General features: G+C 35.6%; 1 protein-coding gene across 4 annotated transcripts in view; it reads left to right on the top strand.

The window, feature by feature from the left end:
• The window catches only part of GRM8 (glutamate metabotropic receptor 8), a 949,955-nt gene that overhangs the window by 857,033 nt on the left and 75,339 nt on the right, over nt 1–17,583 (top strand). For all 4 annotated transcript variants that reach the window (XM_055146111.1, XM_055146103.1, XM_004608293.2 and 1 more), the window contains exon 9: nt 1,337–2,272. In XM_055146111.1, coding sequence (XP_055002086.1) covers nt 1,337–2,272 — 936 coding nt within the window. The remainder of the gene's footprint in view (nt 1–1,336; nt 2,273–17,583) is intronic.

Here is a 17,583-nt window from a genome sequence, read left to right as displayed (position 1 = left end):
ATTCTTAGAAAGTCTTAATTGGCATACACAGGTTTCCCTAAGGAACTCCTAGGGGCTATTGGCAGTTTCAGTTTCTCTATGTCTGGTCACTGACTACATATATGTTGTGTGTTGCACAAGTTGTGTCAGTTTAGAAGTCATGGACTGACATTTGGTGATTTTTCCATTGCTGTAATTCACTATCAATCATGCCTACAGTACCTCTTATTTCTCATGAATTTGACAAATACTTGAGGAAAGCGTATTGATCATGACTTGTTCACATCTCTAAACAGAATCACTTCTGCATACAATTTACTTTGGGGTACCTACTTTTCATAATAAAAAATAGTTTTCACTCTTGGTTTCCTATGACGCATAGTTTCCAGTTTTGTACTACTCATATTCTAATAATGTATATGCTATAAGATGAATGTAATATTATCATTTATAATCAAATAGATATTGAGTTTTTGGGGGAAGTAAAGTTTTGTTTTGTTTGGGGGCCATACTAGGCAGTGCTCAGGGCTTATTTCTGGCTCTGTACTAAGGGATCACTCCTGGTGGAACTCAGTGACAGTGTTTCTATTAAATAATATTTACAAATTAGTAACACTGTCTCTTGAATTTATCCCAAACAGTAAAAACACTTTAAGACTCTGAAGTACTCAAACATATAAACCAATTTTACTAACTTAGACCATTTATAAAATTACTTTTGTTTAGTGAAAAACACTGCAGCTGGTTTCCCCTATTTCATTCTACACTATCTTTGTACACAATGTAAAAATACGTGATGTGAGGAAATGGATATTTTGTATCTTAAGTGTAAGTCAAACTAGCAATATAGTCATCAACATGAGCAAAAGAGAATTTCGTCATAATAAAGTACCTCATTTGCTATTTCTTTTCAAAATTGAGAAAGTGCTATTTGAAATTCTACAAATATGGTAGAAAGACTTGAATAAAGTCAGTGTGTCGGGGATGCTGGTATTTTTTTTTTTTAACCTACGGTTCGCTAGAAGGAAAAAAAAATACTTAGCATTGGGACTTTTCCTTTTTTTACCTTTAAATCTGTTTGGGCCAATAAATCTTTTTTCAAATGTCAAATTGGTCAACGCTGAGATGGTAAATGGAAACTAATGACACTCATCAAGTTGACGATGTGAATGATTTATTGAACCCAATCGTTTAGCATTTTCATAAAGTCGATACCAGGGAAAGAAACTGGGCTTTTATTATGGTAAACTGTATTTGTACTGTCAGCATATGGTGATTTATGATGAACCTGTGGCTAGGATTAGGATGTTATAAATGGGGCAAAAATGGAAGGCTCATTAATTTTTTATACCCACAGGTGGAAGACATGCAGTGGGCTAATAGAGAACACACACACCCGGCATCTGTCTGCAGCCTGCCTTGTAAACCTGGGGAGAGGAAGAAAACGGTGAAGGGAGTCCCTTGCTGCTGGCACTGTGAGCGCTGTGAAGGTTACAACTACCAGGTGGACGAGCTTTCCTGTGAGCTCTGCCCTTTGGATCAGAGGCCAAACATCAACCGCACCGGCTGCCAACTTATCCCCATCATCAAACTGGAGTGGCACTCGCCCTGGGCTGTGGTGCCCGTGTTCATTGCAATATTGGGAATCATAGCCACCACGTTTGTGATCATGACCTTTGTCCGCTACAATGACACCCCCATCGTGAGGGCATCCGGACGCGAACTTAGTTACGTGCTCCTCACGGGGATCTTTCTCTGTTACTCGATCACCTTTTTAATGATCGCAGCACCGGATACCATCATATGCTCCTTCCGACGAATCTTCCTGGGACTTGGCATGTGTTTCAGCTATGCAGCCCTTCTCACCAAAACAAACCGAATCCACCGAATATTTGAGCAGGGGAAGAAATCGGTCACCGCCCCCAAGTTTATTAGCCCGGCATCCCAGCTGGTGATAACCTTCAGCCTCATTTCCGTCCAGCTCCTGGGGGTGTGTGTCTGGTTTGTTGTGGATCCCCCGCACATCATCATTGACTATGGAGAGCAGCGGACCCTAGACCCAGAGAAAGCCAGGGGGGTGCTGAAGTGTGACATTTCTGATCTCTCCCTCATCTGTTCACTGGGGTACAGTATTCTCTTGATGGTCACTTGTACTGTTTATGCTATTAAAACAAGAGGTGTCCCAGAGACTTTCAATGAAGCCAAGCCCATTGGATTTACCATGTACACCACCTGCATCATTTGGTTAGCTTTCATTCCCATCTTTTTTGGTACAGCCCAGTCTGCAGAAAAGGTAAGTGACAAGAAAACTCCTAGCTAACGCTTTTTCTGCATTTATGTTCTTCTTTTGGAACATTTCCTTATCTTGTTTGGTGGGCTGGGGGTTCCCTTATATTCTTTCCAGATGTGCTTATCTATGTTATTCTGAGTTAGAAGAATACAAACATATTTTTCTGAAGGTCTCTTTGCTTTAAATATGTGTTGACCATGGTTGATTTTCTTGAGAATAAATTTGAATGTATCTTCTTTGGTAAGGTTAAAGATCGACAGAGCTCACAACACTTTCTGGGTCTCTCTTCCCAGATGGGTTATCTAGTGGCATTACTATTCTTTTTCCAAATGTTAATTAAAAGCAGACAGACAAAAGGGCAGAAATGATTCACCAAGGTGAGCTATCCCTGAAATACCCACAATGCATGACAGATGCCTATTATTATTCTAGTTCAAATGAGACTCTGGAAAAAAACCAATTTCTTAATAATTATGATGGTTTTAGTAAACTAAAGCAGAGTGTACAGTAAATTGACAACTGAAAGAAAGAAATAGAAATAACTTAGTTCAATCTGACCCAACCTAGTGTTTCTCTTGAACCCCAAATTTTATCACTTTTCTATATATAGAGGATGATGGTGAGAGATTAAGGAAGAGAGCAGAGACTTTTTATATAAAGTCATTGATAATTTTTAGGTTAAGATCAGCATAATTATACCATTTTTCCTTTGTAACCAATCTTAATTTAGCCTCATTCATATAAAATCCTGTAGTAGAGAGTATATGCAGAAGGAAGTATGCTGCAAATGGGACATATTTAGTTATATTTGTATGTATATAGAAAAACAATAGGTACTGGTGAACCAGTAATTCCAAGGTTTGGGTAGTATAATGGAAAGACCCAAATTACAAAATATTAAGACACATGCTCTCTATTAGACAGCCGTTCAATTTTACTGTACTTGATGAAGGATCTCCTTATCAATGAAATCTTAACAAAATAAATAAAGCATTCTAGGGGCAATAAATAAATAAAGTTTATTTTCCAATAAATAAATACAATTTATTTAGTTTCCTTAGGCACAGCCATACCAAGGGAGGTCCTTCCATGACTCCAAAATTTCCAAGTAATTCAGAAATAAAATCATTCAACAAAGGTGCAGAGAACTTTTACTGTGACCACTCATCCCTTACTATATCAATTTAGCCTACAATCATGTTTGGACACACACAAAAATCTGCTTTAGCAAACTTGCTATTGAATGTCTAAAGCTTGTTATGGATTTCAGAATGTTTTAAATGACTGGAAGTCTTTGAATAATTTTTATCAGACTAAACACATGGCATCAAAATAACACAGGACAGTTTATTCTAAACATAATAATTAGAAAAATTTTATTGACATATACATGGGGGAGTTTATTTGCATGAGTGGTGGAGGGCCTTTGGCACTTGGGTAGTTGTTGGTGCCATAACTTTGTATATCAAAACCATAAATAATAGCTGTATTGTAGCTACATTACCTAACTCATAATAAAAGTTTATTAAAATAGTGAAAAAAGAAAGACAAGCCTAAGCAAATAAAAAACACTCCAAACTTATAAATTTGACTTAGAAAATAATGTGTGAATTGGAAAATAAATGTCTCATTGTCTATGCAGTCTGTTCTGATATGGTGAGTTAGAACAGTCCGGGCATACACACACACACACAAATGGTTTCAAAGTTTGTAAATGTCTACCTTCTATGAATTATTAATAACATTCACTTCAGTGTTATTTGTATTTGAACCAGAACTGCCTTTTGAAATATATTGTTTCATCCGGAGAGGGCTATATGTAGTTTATTCTGCTTTCTTGTATTTTACCAAACAAAATCTCTTGAGCAATAACATCAAACTTTCTTTTATTTTTCTTTGACTTGCTTTACATTTTATAAATTAGAGCAAATCCTTACTTTTCATATAGTGATTACCAAGGGTCTGAAGGGGAGTAGCAAATACAAATGCTGCTAAGAATATTTTTTTCTATTAAGTTAGCTTTTAACACTTCATGTGTGGGAATAAATGAAACTTTGGTTCTAATTAAGATATTGGATATCATCATAGTCATTCAAATATATATTCTACTAATCAAAGAAGTAAATCAGTCTCTCAGAACAAGAACTCTGTGAAGGGCCAGCTGCTATTCGGAATGCAGAGATGGTGGATGAAGATAGAGTTTCAAGATGAAAAGGACATATAAATATGCCAGGGTGTGGAGCTTACAAAGCTATCATTCATCTAGATATGTGGAGTTTATGTAAATACTAATGGAAGTGATTAGATCCAGGCATATGTAGATATACTGAAAGTGGCTATGCAAAATTTCTTTTTCTTTCTTTCCATTTATTTTTCTTGTTGCTATTGTTTTGTGGCCACAACAGGTAGTGCTCAGAAATCTCTTCTGGCCAAACTCAGAATGATATGGTGTGCCAGAGATCAGGGCAAGAGCCCTACTCACTATACTATCTCTTCAGCCCCTCCTTTTATTCCCTTAACTTTGCAAAATCAAAGTAAAAAAAAATCTTATAAGACTATTCATAAAATATGTTAATTGGGATGCTAATTGGGATGAATGTTATATTCATTATGTGACTGAATATGACAAGAGTGAAGGAATCAATTTTGAAAAATGCCAAATTGGAAAATTTTAAAATATTGTAAACACCTTAAATTATTTAGCTTTTAAGTTGCTGAATTGAGACCAACTCGACATTAAGATCCATTATTTTGTAAGTAGCTAAGATTTTGCTATGGAGACACTTTATATAATCTAGTCATGTGTCATCCTAACTTTTCACAATAAAATTTGCTATCTACTCTCAAAAAAGGTTTCATTATTCAAAACAGCACTTAAAAGGCTCATGAATGTTTACTTTTTCACACTGTTAAAATTACTGACACAGATGTTAGAATTGAACAAAACTTTTATAAAAGAACACTTCGAATAACTTGTATTGACTTTGGCTAATCAAAGAGCTGGTCTGTCCCCCATTATCATTGATAAATGCTCAGCCAGTTAGCCATACTTAAAGTCTCTGCAATGTTAGGCAGCCATACATCCATTAATTCAGCAGATCTTTATTGAGTAGTGTCCAGCATTGTGCTAATTATTGAGTCCATGTCAATCTGCTTCCTGGGGCTCCCTTGTACAGCTCAGTTTGGCTCTCATCCGAACCTGCCTGAAGCCTGCCAGCACCAGCGAGGGGGTCAGACTCAAGGGCAGAAAAGGCTCAAGGACAAAGAAAGATGTCAAGAGCCAGACCTGAGATAAGAAAGCAGAGAACTCTGCATCCTCTAACTATATTATCGGTGATGTAGAATTTATACCATGGAAGAAAAGATAGCATTAAGATAAAATTTCTTCCAGCATGCATTTAATTGTGCTTCTTAAAATAAGGTCTACAGAAGAAAACTCATTTAAACCCTTGGGGCTCTCTAGAATTACAAGGGAAGTAGAATTAAAGGTAAGATTAGTTGAATAAGTTAGACAGATGTTTTGGAAGCCCTCTGAGTAAAGTTGGATTGTAAAGGGACATTTGTAACATTTAGAAAGACAGATAGCTCTCTGAAGTTTGACTTTATTCTGTGATAAAATTCCATTTAATTTTCCCACGTTCTTTTTATTTTTCTCCAGGTTTTGAAATCAAGATGAATCATGGCTTTTTAAAAATTTTCTCAATAGTTTCTAATGACATCATTTGTTAGCTTTCCATCTACTCTTGCATTCTACTAAATCATACTGTAATTTCATGTTTCCTTCTATAGAAAAGTAATTTGAAAGAAGGGTGGACACTTCAGGACATGGACAAGGACAACATGAACTTATAATTGTATCAAAAAGATAAAATAATTAAAGTATAATGAATGTAATAGGGGAAAGATCATCAGGGATTGTTAAGGGCTGTTAGAGTGACAGAAACCTCTTCTGTATATATTTTGCCATCTCTAATTGGATTCATATAATCAAGATAATCAGACAAGAGTTATAACACTGCCAGTCTCTCAGGAGGACCAACAACAACATTTAAAGAAAACAAACACCCACAAAATAGAGAAGAAAAGAAAACTAAAATCTAAAAGTCTCATATGCCCTAAACCTCTATTCCTTCATTTACTAGATACTCAGCTAGATAATGCAGTATCTAGCTGGTAGCTAATCAGAATCCTGGCAGCAATTTTAGACTGCTTCTTTTCCTTATTTACTTCCCTTATTTCCTCCTCTCACCTTCAAATGTCATCCTTTATTATATATAAATATACATGCATGCAGATTTATATATACCTACATATATATGAATAAATATGTATCTTAACAGATACATTAATATGACATTATTAACATTATCAAAAATTGCATATTCAATAAATGAATGGAGTGCCTTGATGATATAATTTTATCATTGCAATATAGTTGATATAATTGAATCATTATCACTGTATCATAGTCCCATTGCTCATCAATTTGTTCGAGCGGGCACCAGTAACATCTCCATTCATCCCTGTCGTGTTCAGAAATTGGGAAATGAGGCCCACTATTGTTACTGCTTTTGGCATATTGAATACACCACGGGTAGCTTGCCAGGCTCCGCTGTGTGAGATTTTGCATTGCTCTCCTCCGGGAGCTTTGTTGTATAGTCTCTGGATCTTGGCCACTGATGAGATTATGGTTCTGGGAGCAGTTTGTGGGTGTGACTGCCAAGCTACTAGAAAACAGGAGATCTGGGTGGAGGAGGCCCAGTCCCATTCCAAGCAGGCTTGGAGATCTCAGCCACGGGTCCCTGATACCTGGGTTCCTCTGACGGTTCCTTCATGCGTTAATCATTTTAATGTAACATAATTGTAATTGCACTAAATGTGAACAACAATGTGTTTACTTATGATCTAAATTAGACTAAGCAGTCATAATTTATGTAACATTTTTATTGTGATTCCTATGAAAATATACTTTTGGTGAGAAAATTCTTATTTAAACACTAGGACCAAAAATTTATTTTCTATATGTAAACACTTTGTGAGACTTGTTGTTACTGGTGCCTGCTTGAGCAAATCAATGAGCAACAGGATGACAGTGATACAGTGATATGTAAAAACTATCACTTATTCTGAAAACATGCCTGCAAAGTATTTGGAAAATAAGACTAGAGAAATTACTATCGTTGTCCTTTTTTCTATCTAAACTACATGCATATACAAATATACAAAATATACAAATCAAAGAAGAATAAATATGAGTATCCAGATGCCATTGCAATGTCATTTCTCTCTGTCTAATTCTTTTTCTCTATCATCCTATTGCAGGACAGAGGAGTGTAGAGGTAGAGAGGTATCTAGTGGAATTATCAAGCACAGGGCTCTGGAATGAGAAGACATAGGGGTCAGGTCATGACTCTGCTAAACTCACTGGGACAATATATACAAGTGGCTAGCTGTCTAAATAACAAGAACTCTCAATGAGAATGTAAAGTCACTTATAAAATCTGTGAGGTGATCACCTGGCGCCTGTGTCCAGCCCAGTTATCATATATGAGCAGATTTTAGTTCCAGCCATCTAGAGAAGGGCAGAAAAATATCCAGTGGGAGTTTTGCTGAGAGTTTCCTAAGTTGGGGAACTCATCTAGCACTTAATAGGTCATGAGATGTTAGTTATTATTGCTGTTTGGCTGTATTTCACAAGGACAAAGATCTTATTTGTTTATTATCTCTCATTACCATCAATTCAGTATCTAGTTTAAATTTGGGCCCTGGATAGACTTTCAGTTGTCAAGGTAATTGCCATCAATTTCTCCAGCAATCTAGACCCTTTTTTGTGCAGTATCTCAACTGTATCTTCATTTGCCCAAGGGTGTAGATCAGATAGATCCGAAAAAGTGAAAAGAAAGACTGCATCCGTAAGATTAGGAGAAAGAGAAGAATTAATATATAATTGTCTTTATCTATTTAGCAGGGTGGGGGTGGTGCGAATGGGAAGAAATCAGATAGCCATCACTAAAATATTTATATTAATTTTTCAATTAATTGACTTTATTCAGTGTGAAGAGTATTTCTGGAAATAAAAACAAAATGTCTGCTTTCAGGGATAGCCCAGAAGAGAAGAGAGAAAAACTGGGGTAAGAGTGTTGATATAGCATGGACAATAATAAAGAAATGTTCAGGCTATATCAGACTAGAGATAGTTCTCCAGCTATACCTGTGTCTCCACTTCCCTAGAAAAGAAAGAAGCAAAAGGATCCTCAGTATCTAGTGTGTGTTTGTAAGTGCGGGTTTTAAGGCATTTCCTTCTCCTATCAGCTTTGAGTCCTTTAAAGCTGGTCCTTCTGAAGACTTCCTGATGCTCCAGGTTAATTATGGTAGATTATATCTGGGGATGATCACATCAAACTGTGGTCATCAACTCTGGGAGGATGAAATTAACTTACGAAAGGATAAAGACAAAGCATGACAACAGAAGTCTGCTTATATTTGTATCTATTCAGCTAAAGTGATGTGCTTGTGAATTTACAGAAGACAACAAGAAAATCATGAGGTTTAGGTGCAATGGAGGCAAACCTATTATGTAGCCCTCCTAGTTGTCACAGTCAGACTTGTTATTTTTATTTTCCAATTGTACTATGTATTACTGCTGCGGAAAATTATCACTTGACGCATTAAGAGCAATTCTTCAGGGAAATCTAGATCTTATTTGACAGAACAAAGAAATATTTACTGATGAACCTTTCTTAGTTTCCACAGTTCTACTGTAGCGGTCTCTGAAGAAGCTGTGGACCTAAGGCTACTTAATTTAACATTTTGTTTTTAGTCAAATTGTAATATTTGCACATTCATTTATTTCCCAGTGAAATAGTGTTTGCTAAGGGTTTGAATTTTCAATGCTCAAATTACGATAACTTAATCAACTAGACAATTAGATACTCTGCCTGGGAACTTAGTCCTAGGCTAACACATCGCATCAAAATGGTTTTTGCTTGTATAATGTGATTGAAAATGTGAAAATACTAGATTTGATTAAGACTACGATGTGAGTATTTTCCGAGTCTTGGTGACCATGATTCTGCTTCCAAATATTTAGAGCACCATACAAATAGGGATTTTTTTCTTAAATAGAGCCTTAATGGAACTGCAAATTGTTGGTAGTAGAGAATACAATGGCTAATTTACTAATGTAACTTTAAATTGCATTTTCTTTGGTGCAGTAGGTACTTTTTCCTCACGGCACATACAGGCTGCCAGAAGAAGCAGATTGCAAGTAAACTGTACCTTTTGGCCATAACTATATATGTATTTTTCATATTGGGAAGTTAAAAATGAAATGCTTAAACATAGTTTCACATGTCATACTGCAACAAATACATTTATTGTGTCCTTATATAGAGCGTATCAAGATATTTAGCCAAATATTACTATAAATGCTATACTTAAAAATAATGCAAAGCATATTTATTTGCTTTATTGAAAGAAACATTTTAAATGAGACTGTCTGGTTTATGGTTTAACATATGGGGTGGGAGAGTGGATAGAGAAATTGAGAAAAAATTGGACGTCATTACATTTTCAAGTCAATATTAAGCAAAACTATTTAGAAAATCATAAAAAATAAAAGTCGAACAGATTCGATTTGTAACAATGTTAGAAAAGAAACATCAAACCCAAGAGTTATAAATAGTTCTTACCCTAAGGAATCTTAGTTTCCAAACTTTTTCAGTATAAATACCATATGAAAACATTGTGCAGTGGCCATCAGGAAAATTATTTTAAAGCTGCATTTCGGGAGTAGCTCATCCTGTCAGGCCCCTTAATTCTCCTTCTAGTTCTCGCTTACATGAAAAGAGGATATACATATAATTGAAATGCAATGCACAGAGTTTACTCCTGGCTCTGCACTCAGGAATCACCCCTGGCGGTGCTCAGAGCACCATATGGGATGCAGGGAATCAAACCTGGATCGGCCACGTGCAAGGCAAATGCTCTACCCACTTTACTATTGCTCCAGCCCTGAAATGAAATAAATTTTAAAACGCAGAAGAATATTTCACATATCAAAGAAAAGCAATTCTTAAAATAGTCAGGGCTTCCTATCATAGTAAAATTTCACATAGAGAAAATTCTAAGAGATATTAGAATGGAAAAATTCTACTTTAAAAAAATGAAAATCAGACCTCATTTGTCTCTTTGCATTATAGAAGACAATGGACTCCACTTTCTGAGAGAAAAGCATTTTAAACTTAAATTTGTATACGTGGCAAAACTATCATTATGAGGCTAAAAATGTCTGACTCAGAATATTGCATGCCTGCATATTTTATGTATGAATTACTATAAATGAGTTCAATAATATAAAATAGCATATCTGATATGATATGAATAATAATTAAGTTGCTTATGATGGAGGTTAAAATTTTTAATAGAAATTATAAGAAGATAGATATGAGTCTAGTGTCTAATTACCCTTTAAAAAGCAATTCAATGTGAAATTTTAATAATTTTGTCCATTCCTTCTCTGAGTGTCCAGTTATAACACTTAAATGAATATGAGGGAGTACTTTTGTGGTCATAAAGTAACAATTGCTTTAGGCATTTGTCTTACATTATTAGAAGAATTTATAAAGAAAACAAAAATATTAACTTGTCTATTAAAAGTTAATGCAAATATTATAGACCCTGTTAAATTAAAAACAAATTTAATTTTTAAAATTGGGAAGTTACAACAGAGGAGTAGTAGAGAAGGGAATTGTATAGACTGATTTACTCACCATTTTACTGAATAGTCAACAGATACCATCTAAAATTGATAGTGAGATATAAGTACATTATTTAAACAATAGCAAACACTAAAAAAAATACCTTTAAAGCATTCTATAGAATATCATGGGGGTATGAATGATGGAGGATTTTAATATTATATACACTTAGATTTCACTTCTCTTAATAAGTATATCATAGCAATAGGAATCAATGCACATAGAAAATTTTAATTATAAGTTTCCAAAATACCATTATTAAGACAAAAGGAATAACACTCCTATATCCTATTTCCTAACATTGTATTAGAAAATGTTGATATACAGTATGTATTTTACAAAAACATTTTTATGTAAATTCACTTACAAATAAATTTTAAGTGACTCAGTTTGTCATACATAAGTTATTGATTCCCTCTTCATTAGGAAATTGCTAAAATAATTCTAAAATATTTTCAAGTCAGACTTTAAGGATATGGTGACTGCACTTTATTAAGAATATTGTTATATGCAGGAATTTCCATTTGGTATTTAGGGAAAATAAAAGATGAGCAAATCAACTATCTCGTTGTCCAGGGTCAAGCAGGAGCTGATTCAAACACATAAAATTTTCTGGTCATATCAAGGGGAAATTTCTCCTAGGAAGTTTTAGGACTGGCAAAAGTTAAAATGCCCTTTTGAAAAATCAAGGAAGTCTCTCTGAATGAGAAAAGAGTCTAAAACGTTATGAAGGGTGGAGAGAAACACAAAAGTAAGCTCACTTTAAGTGTGAAACCTGTGTTTGAAGAACAGTTCTACATATGGTATAGTCATAGGAAACCCTGAGTGATCACAAGTCTTGGTTGCACTTTTGTTAAAAGCAATTTGCATGGTATGTGAGTGGGGGCTAAGTTCCTGTGGATCTTAAAGCACATGGTGGGTCACTGTCATTGTCACTGTCATCCCGTTGCTCATTGATTTGTTCGAGCGGGCACCAGTAACATCTCTCATTGTGAGACTTATTGGCACTGTTTTTGGCTTATCGAATATACCACAGGTAGCTTGCCAGGCTCTGCTGTGTGGGCGAGATACTCTTGGTAGCTTGCTGGGCTCTCCAAGAGGGGCAGAGGAATTGAACACAGCTTGGCCACGTGCAAGGCGAACACCCTACCGCTGTGCTATTGGCTACTTTGTCAATATAGTTTACCTTTTTTGGTGAGATTTATCTGTCAGTGGTGAGACAGATGAGTTTGGTTTGCAAGGATGAGAAAAATAACAATAGCTAGTGTAAGGAAGAAATTAGGCAGGAAGTATTGGGGGCTTATCATGTTGGCAGAGAAATGGGTAAAGGAGACTCAATGAAATTAGATGGGGAACAGAGGAAGAGTAGGAGGTGAGGTGCTTTGTTGTGTATAGGTTGTGTGTATGTAATTTTGAATATTGTGAAGCATTCTATGTAATCAAACTTCAAGAAGAGCTCATTGTTTTTCTCTTTGGATTAGGTAAAATGATTCTTTTTAATTGCTGATGACTGAGTGTAATCAAATATGGAGAAGGCTATTTGGGCCTAGAATAGTGTAGTTGGTTAGAAATTAGTTTGCATGCATAAAAGCAAAGATAAAAAATACAGAAGAGGGGTCAGAGGGATAGTCAGTGAATAGGGTACTTTTTTTGCATGCAATTACCCTGGGTTCAATCCCTGGCTCTTCATTTTGCTCCTTGAGCCTTCCCAGGAATCTGAATCTGAGTGCAGATTCAGTAGTATGCCCTGAGCACCACCAGGTTTGGTACAAAAACAAACAAAAATCAAAAGAGTATTGCAGAGCCAGTAGTAAGCCCTGAATACAAGATATCTACTAATATTAAAATGAATATTGATAGCTGATGTAAGAAGGCAAACTCTTAAAAAAATGAAATTCAAATCATTGCTAAATGATTTGGATTTCCATTCAAATATATAATCACTGTTTGTATTGCATAAATTCATATTTTATAGGGATTTTTATATTCTGTAGGCTTGGGTAAATTTTAGGATACTCTTGACTTTCAACTTGTCTTGGTGGTGACCTAGTTTATTTAGTTTTTTTCTCCTTATATATCATTCTTGTGTAACTTTGAGCACCTGTGTAGAAAATCTGAATGGCCAATTTTCCATGACATCATTGTTTCTCTTTAAAAATATTTTTTAAAACACCGTGTATTGAGTCCAGAAGGCAGTTTGCAAGTTACTGCATTTTGAGCAGTGTTCTGAATCTTATTAACAGAGAATAGTTTTGAACCAATCAAAGCCTGCTTGCCTAATTGTAGGTTTTGTTTTTTATTTAAGGTTGACTTAAGGTTATTCTAATTTGGGGGAAATTTTTTTTCAGTATAAATGTTTATAATCAGTTGAATGCTTTCATCAAATTTTAGACTCACTGAGTTATTTGTTCATTCAAGTGTATCTCAGAAAAATACCAAGGAAAATAGTGTCTTATGCTTTCTATTTGTTCAAATTCTATAGAACACAGTCTGTATAGCAACTCTCTGTTGTATACAGACACACAAATTTCATACACACATCTCTACATATGTTACTGGAAAAAATTTGATGTTCCACGGAAAAATTAAATGTCATATATTTCTCCTGGCAGTTCTTTCTCTAAACTCTCCATCCATACAAATCAAATTGAATGGAAAATAATATTGGTAGATTGTGATCCTGTCGTAAAACCACAAAGTGTGTATATTACCAGGCAAATTATCACTCTAGTGCTGCCCTTTCTTCAACAAGACATTATTCCCAAGCTAAAAAGACTAATAAAACTGTGATTCATTGACCATTTGGTTATATTACCTACTTATTATTAAGAAATGACAATCATAAAATAAATAATTAAATTCGTAATAACAAAGAAAAATATGGGTAGAAACTGGCAAGATAAATAATAAGAAGAGGGAGTTGATAGTTGATCCTTACAACATACACCTGCAAAAAGTTAATCCTGAAATCTACCTCACTTATAGTATATATTTAATATATAACATGAATACTTTTATGATTGCTAGTGATGCCCTCCCTTTCTTACTTTCTGTTCCTCTATGCTCTGGAAACCACCTTGTTTTGAATCTCTTTAGCTTCTTTTCCTTCTCTCTTACTTTTCCTTCTTAATCTGGTCTATGATTTTGGCCTTTCTGGCCCCATTGCCTTGAAACATTCATGATTTGTGTGGGTTCTGCTGAAAAAGCTGCACTCACACTCTCCAAATTGCTTTCTTAGTTCCCATTATATCATATGTACAAAAATGTTGTGTCACTTGTATCATTTGTCATCCCGTTGATTTGCTCGAGCAGGCACCAATAACGAATCCATTTGTCCCTGTCACATGCTAGTGTAGCCCAATGGTATCTGCTTGCTCTAGGAACATGAAGAGCCTCAAACTGTTTATTAAGGGTTTTTTTTTTTTTGCTTTAGGGTCACACCTGGCAATTCACAAGGGTCACTCCTGGATCTGCACTCAGGAATTACCCCTGGTAGTGCTCAGGGGACCATATGGGATGCTGGGAACTGAACCCGGGTTGGCCACATGCAAGGCAAATGCCTTACCCACTGCGCTATCACTCCAGTCCCATTCATCATTAAGGGTTTTGACGAAGAAGTTTGACCATCTCATAGGTGGGCGGCCACGTGGTCTTTCGACATCCTGAGGAATCTAATCAGTTACAGCTCTAGTCCAGAGGTCGTTTCTGAATACATTATGTGTCCAGCCTATCCTTTGATGCCTTGGCAAATGAGACAGCATCCCTTATTCTTGACTGTCGATGGAGGTCGGAACTCCCGATTCCTTCTCTCACTTGAGTGAGACTTGATACTCCTAGCATAGCTCTTTTGATTCCTCTTTGGGATAGCCAAATAGCGTTCTCATCCTGTTTTCATAGGGCCCAGGTCTCTGAGGCTTATGTTAGTGTAGAAAGAATGGTGGAGTTGAAAAGATGTGCCTGGAGCTGGAGGTTCTTTGTCCTCTTAACCACTTCTTGGATGCTCTTGAAGGCGTCCCACGTTGCTCTCTTCCTCCTGTGCAGTTATGGTGCCAAGTCATTCCTCATGTTGAGTTCTCGACCCAGAAATGTTAAATTAAATAATCCAAAATCAAAATTTGAAAGTCATCCAAAACCAAAATTGTGAAACTAAGAAATCAAATCTCAAATATATCACATCTGAAAAATATGCATTTTATTAAACATATCTTCTGCATCAAAATACAGATGGAACTCTATTTTTAAACATCCTTCCATTTTCTCTTAAGAAAGGAATTTTACAGATGCAGGGAAGTTAAGACAAGAATGTTTGCATCTTTTACATTGATACATTTGCACTGGGAACAAATTCTATTACTCACTTGAAATATTTACTAAATTCATCTTTTACTTTCCCATTTCCAATATCAAATCCCATCTTTAAAATTCTGCTTTTGTTGTGAAATTAAGTTATGTTCCTGGACTTTTTTTCTCCAGATTGATTTCCAAATTTCTGCACACTTTTTCCACACTATAACTTTTTAACTAAGCACCAATTTTTATTTAAAACTTTCACATTGCTCAATGCTAACAACATCTATTACATTCAATGTACCTGCCCCCATGAAATTTGAATTCTAGAAAGATTGATTTTAAACTTGATATAAAATAATTTCTTAAAGAAAACTCTGATAGCTATTAACAAAGATTTGTGAAGTGTTCTTAAACTAATTTTATTTCATATTATCCATAAGCTCAAACATTAAATTTTCAGATTGTCTTTTACTATATAGCCCTTCACTGTAAGTAACCAAATTTATTTTTACCTAGCCATCCAATATATGAAGTCTTTTCTAACTTACATTACAAATTCTGAACATATATGCACTCCATCTGGACAACCATATTTTATACTTCTAGATTTGTGTTCTGTGTTGTAGTTAGGGGCATCTGTGTGTATCTGTAGTTATATCTATGATTGTATCCCCTTTCAGAAACTCTTTATTTCTTTATTTTTTAATGTCCACTTTTTTATTATTTTTATCTTGTTCTTTTATTTAATCACCATGTGGAAAGTTACAAAGCTTTCAGGTTTAAGTCTCAGTTATACAATGCTCAAACACCCATCCCTTCACCAGTGCACATATTCCACCACCAAGAATCACGGTATACCTCCCCCCTCCCCCCATCCCCAGCCCCCCACCCCACATGTGTAACTGGTAAATTTCACTTTACTTTCACTTTACTGTGATTACATTCAATATTACAACAAAAAATTCACTATTATTGATTTGGAGTTTCTCTCCCCTAAAGTCGACCTGCTGAAAAGAAAGCATTTGGTAATTTGTTTTTCATTGCTAAGAATGAAGAGATATGAGGTCGAGCGACCACACTAGTGGCCGCATGGTTTTGGATTTCTGCATTTTAGTATTTTAGTTACTAAGTCCAGAGAAATATCTGCCAGAAATCACAATATTGTAAGCTTGTACCTCTCAGCCACTTTATATTCCACATATGAGTGCAATCTTTCTATGTCTGTGTCTTTCTTTCTGACACATTTAGATGTAAGAAAAATCATCGTTATTTTATTCTCCCTGACAGTCTTGCTCCAATGTCCATAAAAGTACATTGTAAATAAGTTTTCATCTCCGGAGTTTTTGTTTAATTGAATGAAGATCTTTCAATACAATTCTGAGTCATTGTGTATCAGAAAGTATGTTGTACACAAAGAATGGCAAGTTTATGGCTCTGGATTACAGGGTAAAGGAGGCCAAGGATTTAAGAATGCCACTGGGAAAGGGGGAGTATAGAGAGACAGGAAGTGACATAGTAACATTGATTAAGAAACTTTTTGTTTGTTTGTTTGTTTGTTTGTTTTGTTTGCTTGCTTGCTTTTAGGGTCACATTCTGTCATATCAAGGGTTACTTGGGTTACTCCTGGCTCTGCACTCAGGAATTACTCCTGGTGGTGCTTGGTGGGGATGGGGGTGGAACGGGGATTGAACCTGGGTTGGCTGTGTGCAAGGCAAACGCCCTACCCCCAGTAGCATTGCTCCAGCACCTGGTTAAGAGTTTTGGACATTTTGTTGACATGGAGGCGAGGTAGGTAGCTATGTATATTGAAACCATTAAGAGTCAACATCAATGTAAGCCTATGACTCAAACTATAATAAGTAATTTTTTTAAAATGAGTATATTAAAAAGACAGCTGGGAGTTGGAGGGAACTTTGTCATTAGAGGACACTGACACTGTTTTGGAGTTGAAACATGGGATGCCTGAAACTTTTCTATCAATAGTTTCATAAGTCACTGTGCTGAATAAATGAAAACAAAATAAATAAAAGGTGGGGAGATTGTTTGTTCTTGGTTCCTAACTTAGATCTTGATAAAGTGAGTTAAACTCTCTGAATCTCAGTCTATTGTCTGTCAAATGAGAGTTTGACTACAGATTCTCTTTTAAAACTCACTTGGATGTCAGGACCTTGGGGTGTGATTGCTCCTGGGTGTGGAGTTGGGGTTGGGGGGGGGTGTTGACTTTTCTAACGGTTTCTCTAAGGCCCTGGTGAACTCTGAGATGTT

Source organism: Sorex araneus, chromosome 1 (assembly GCF_027595985.1).
Source record: "Sorex araneus isolate mSorAra2 chromosome 1, mSorAra2.pri, whole genome shotgun sequence".
Classification (NCBI taxonomy): Eukaryota; Metazoa; Chordata; class Mammalia; order Eulipotyphla; family Soricidae; genus Sorex; species Sorex araneus.
This window is presented reverse-complemented; position numbering and strand designations above follow the sequence as displayed.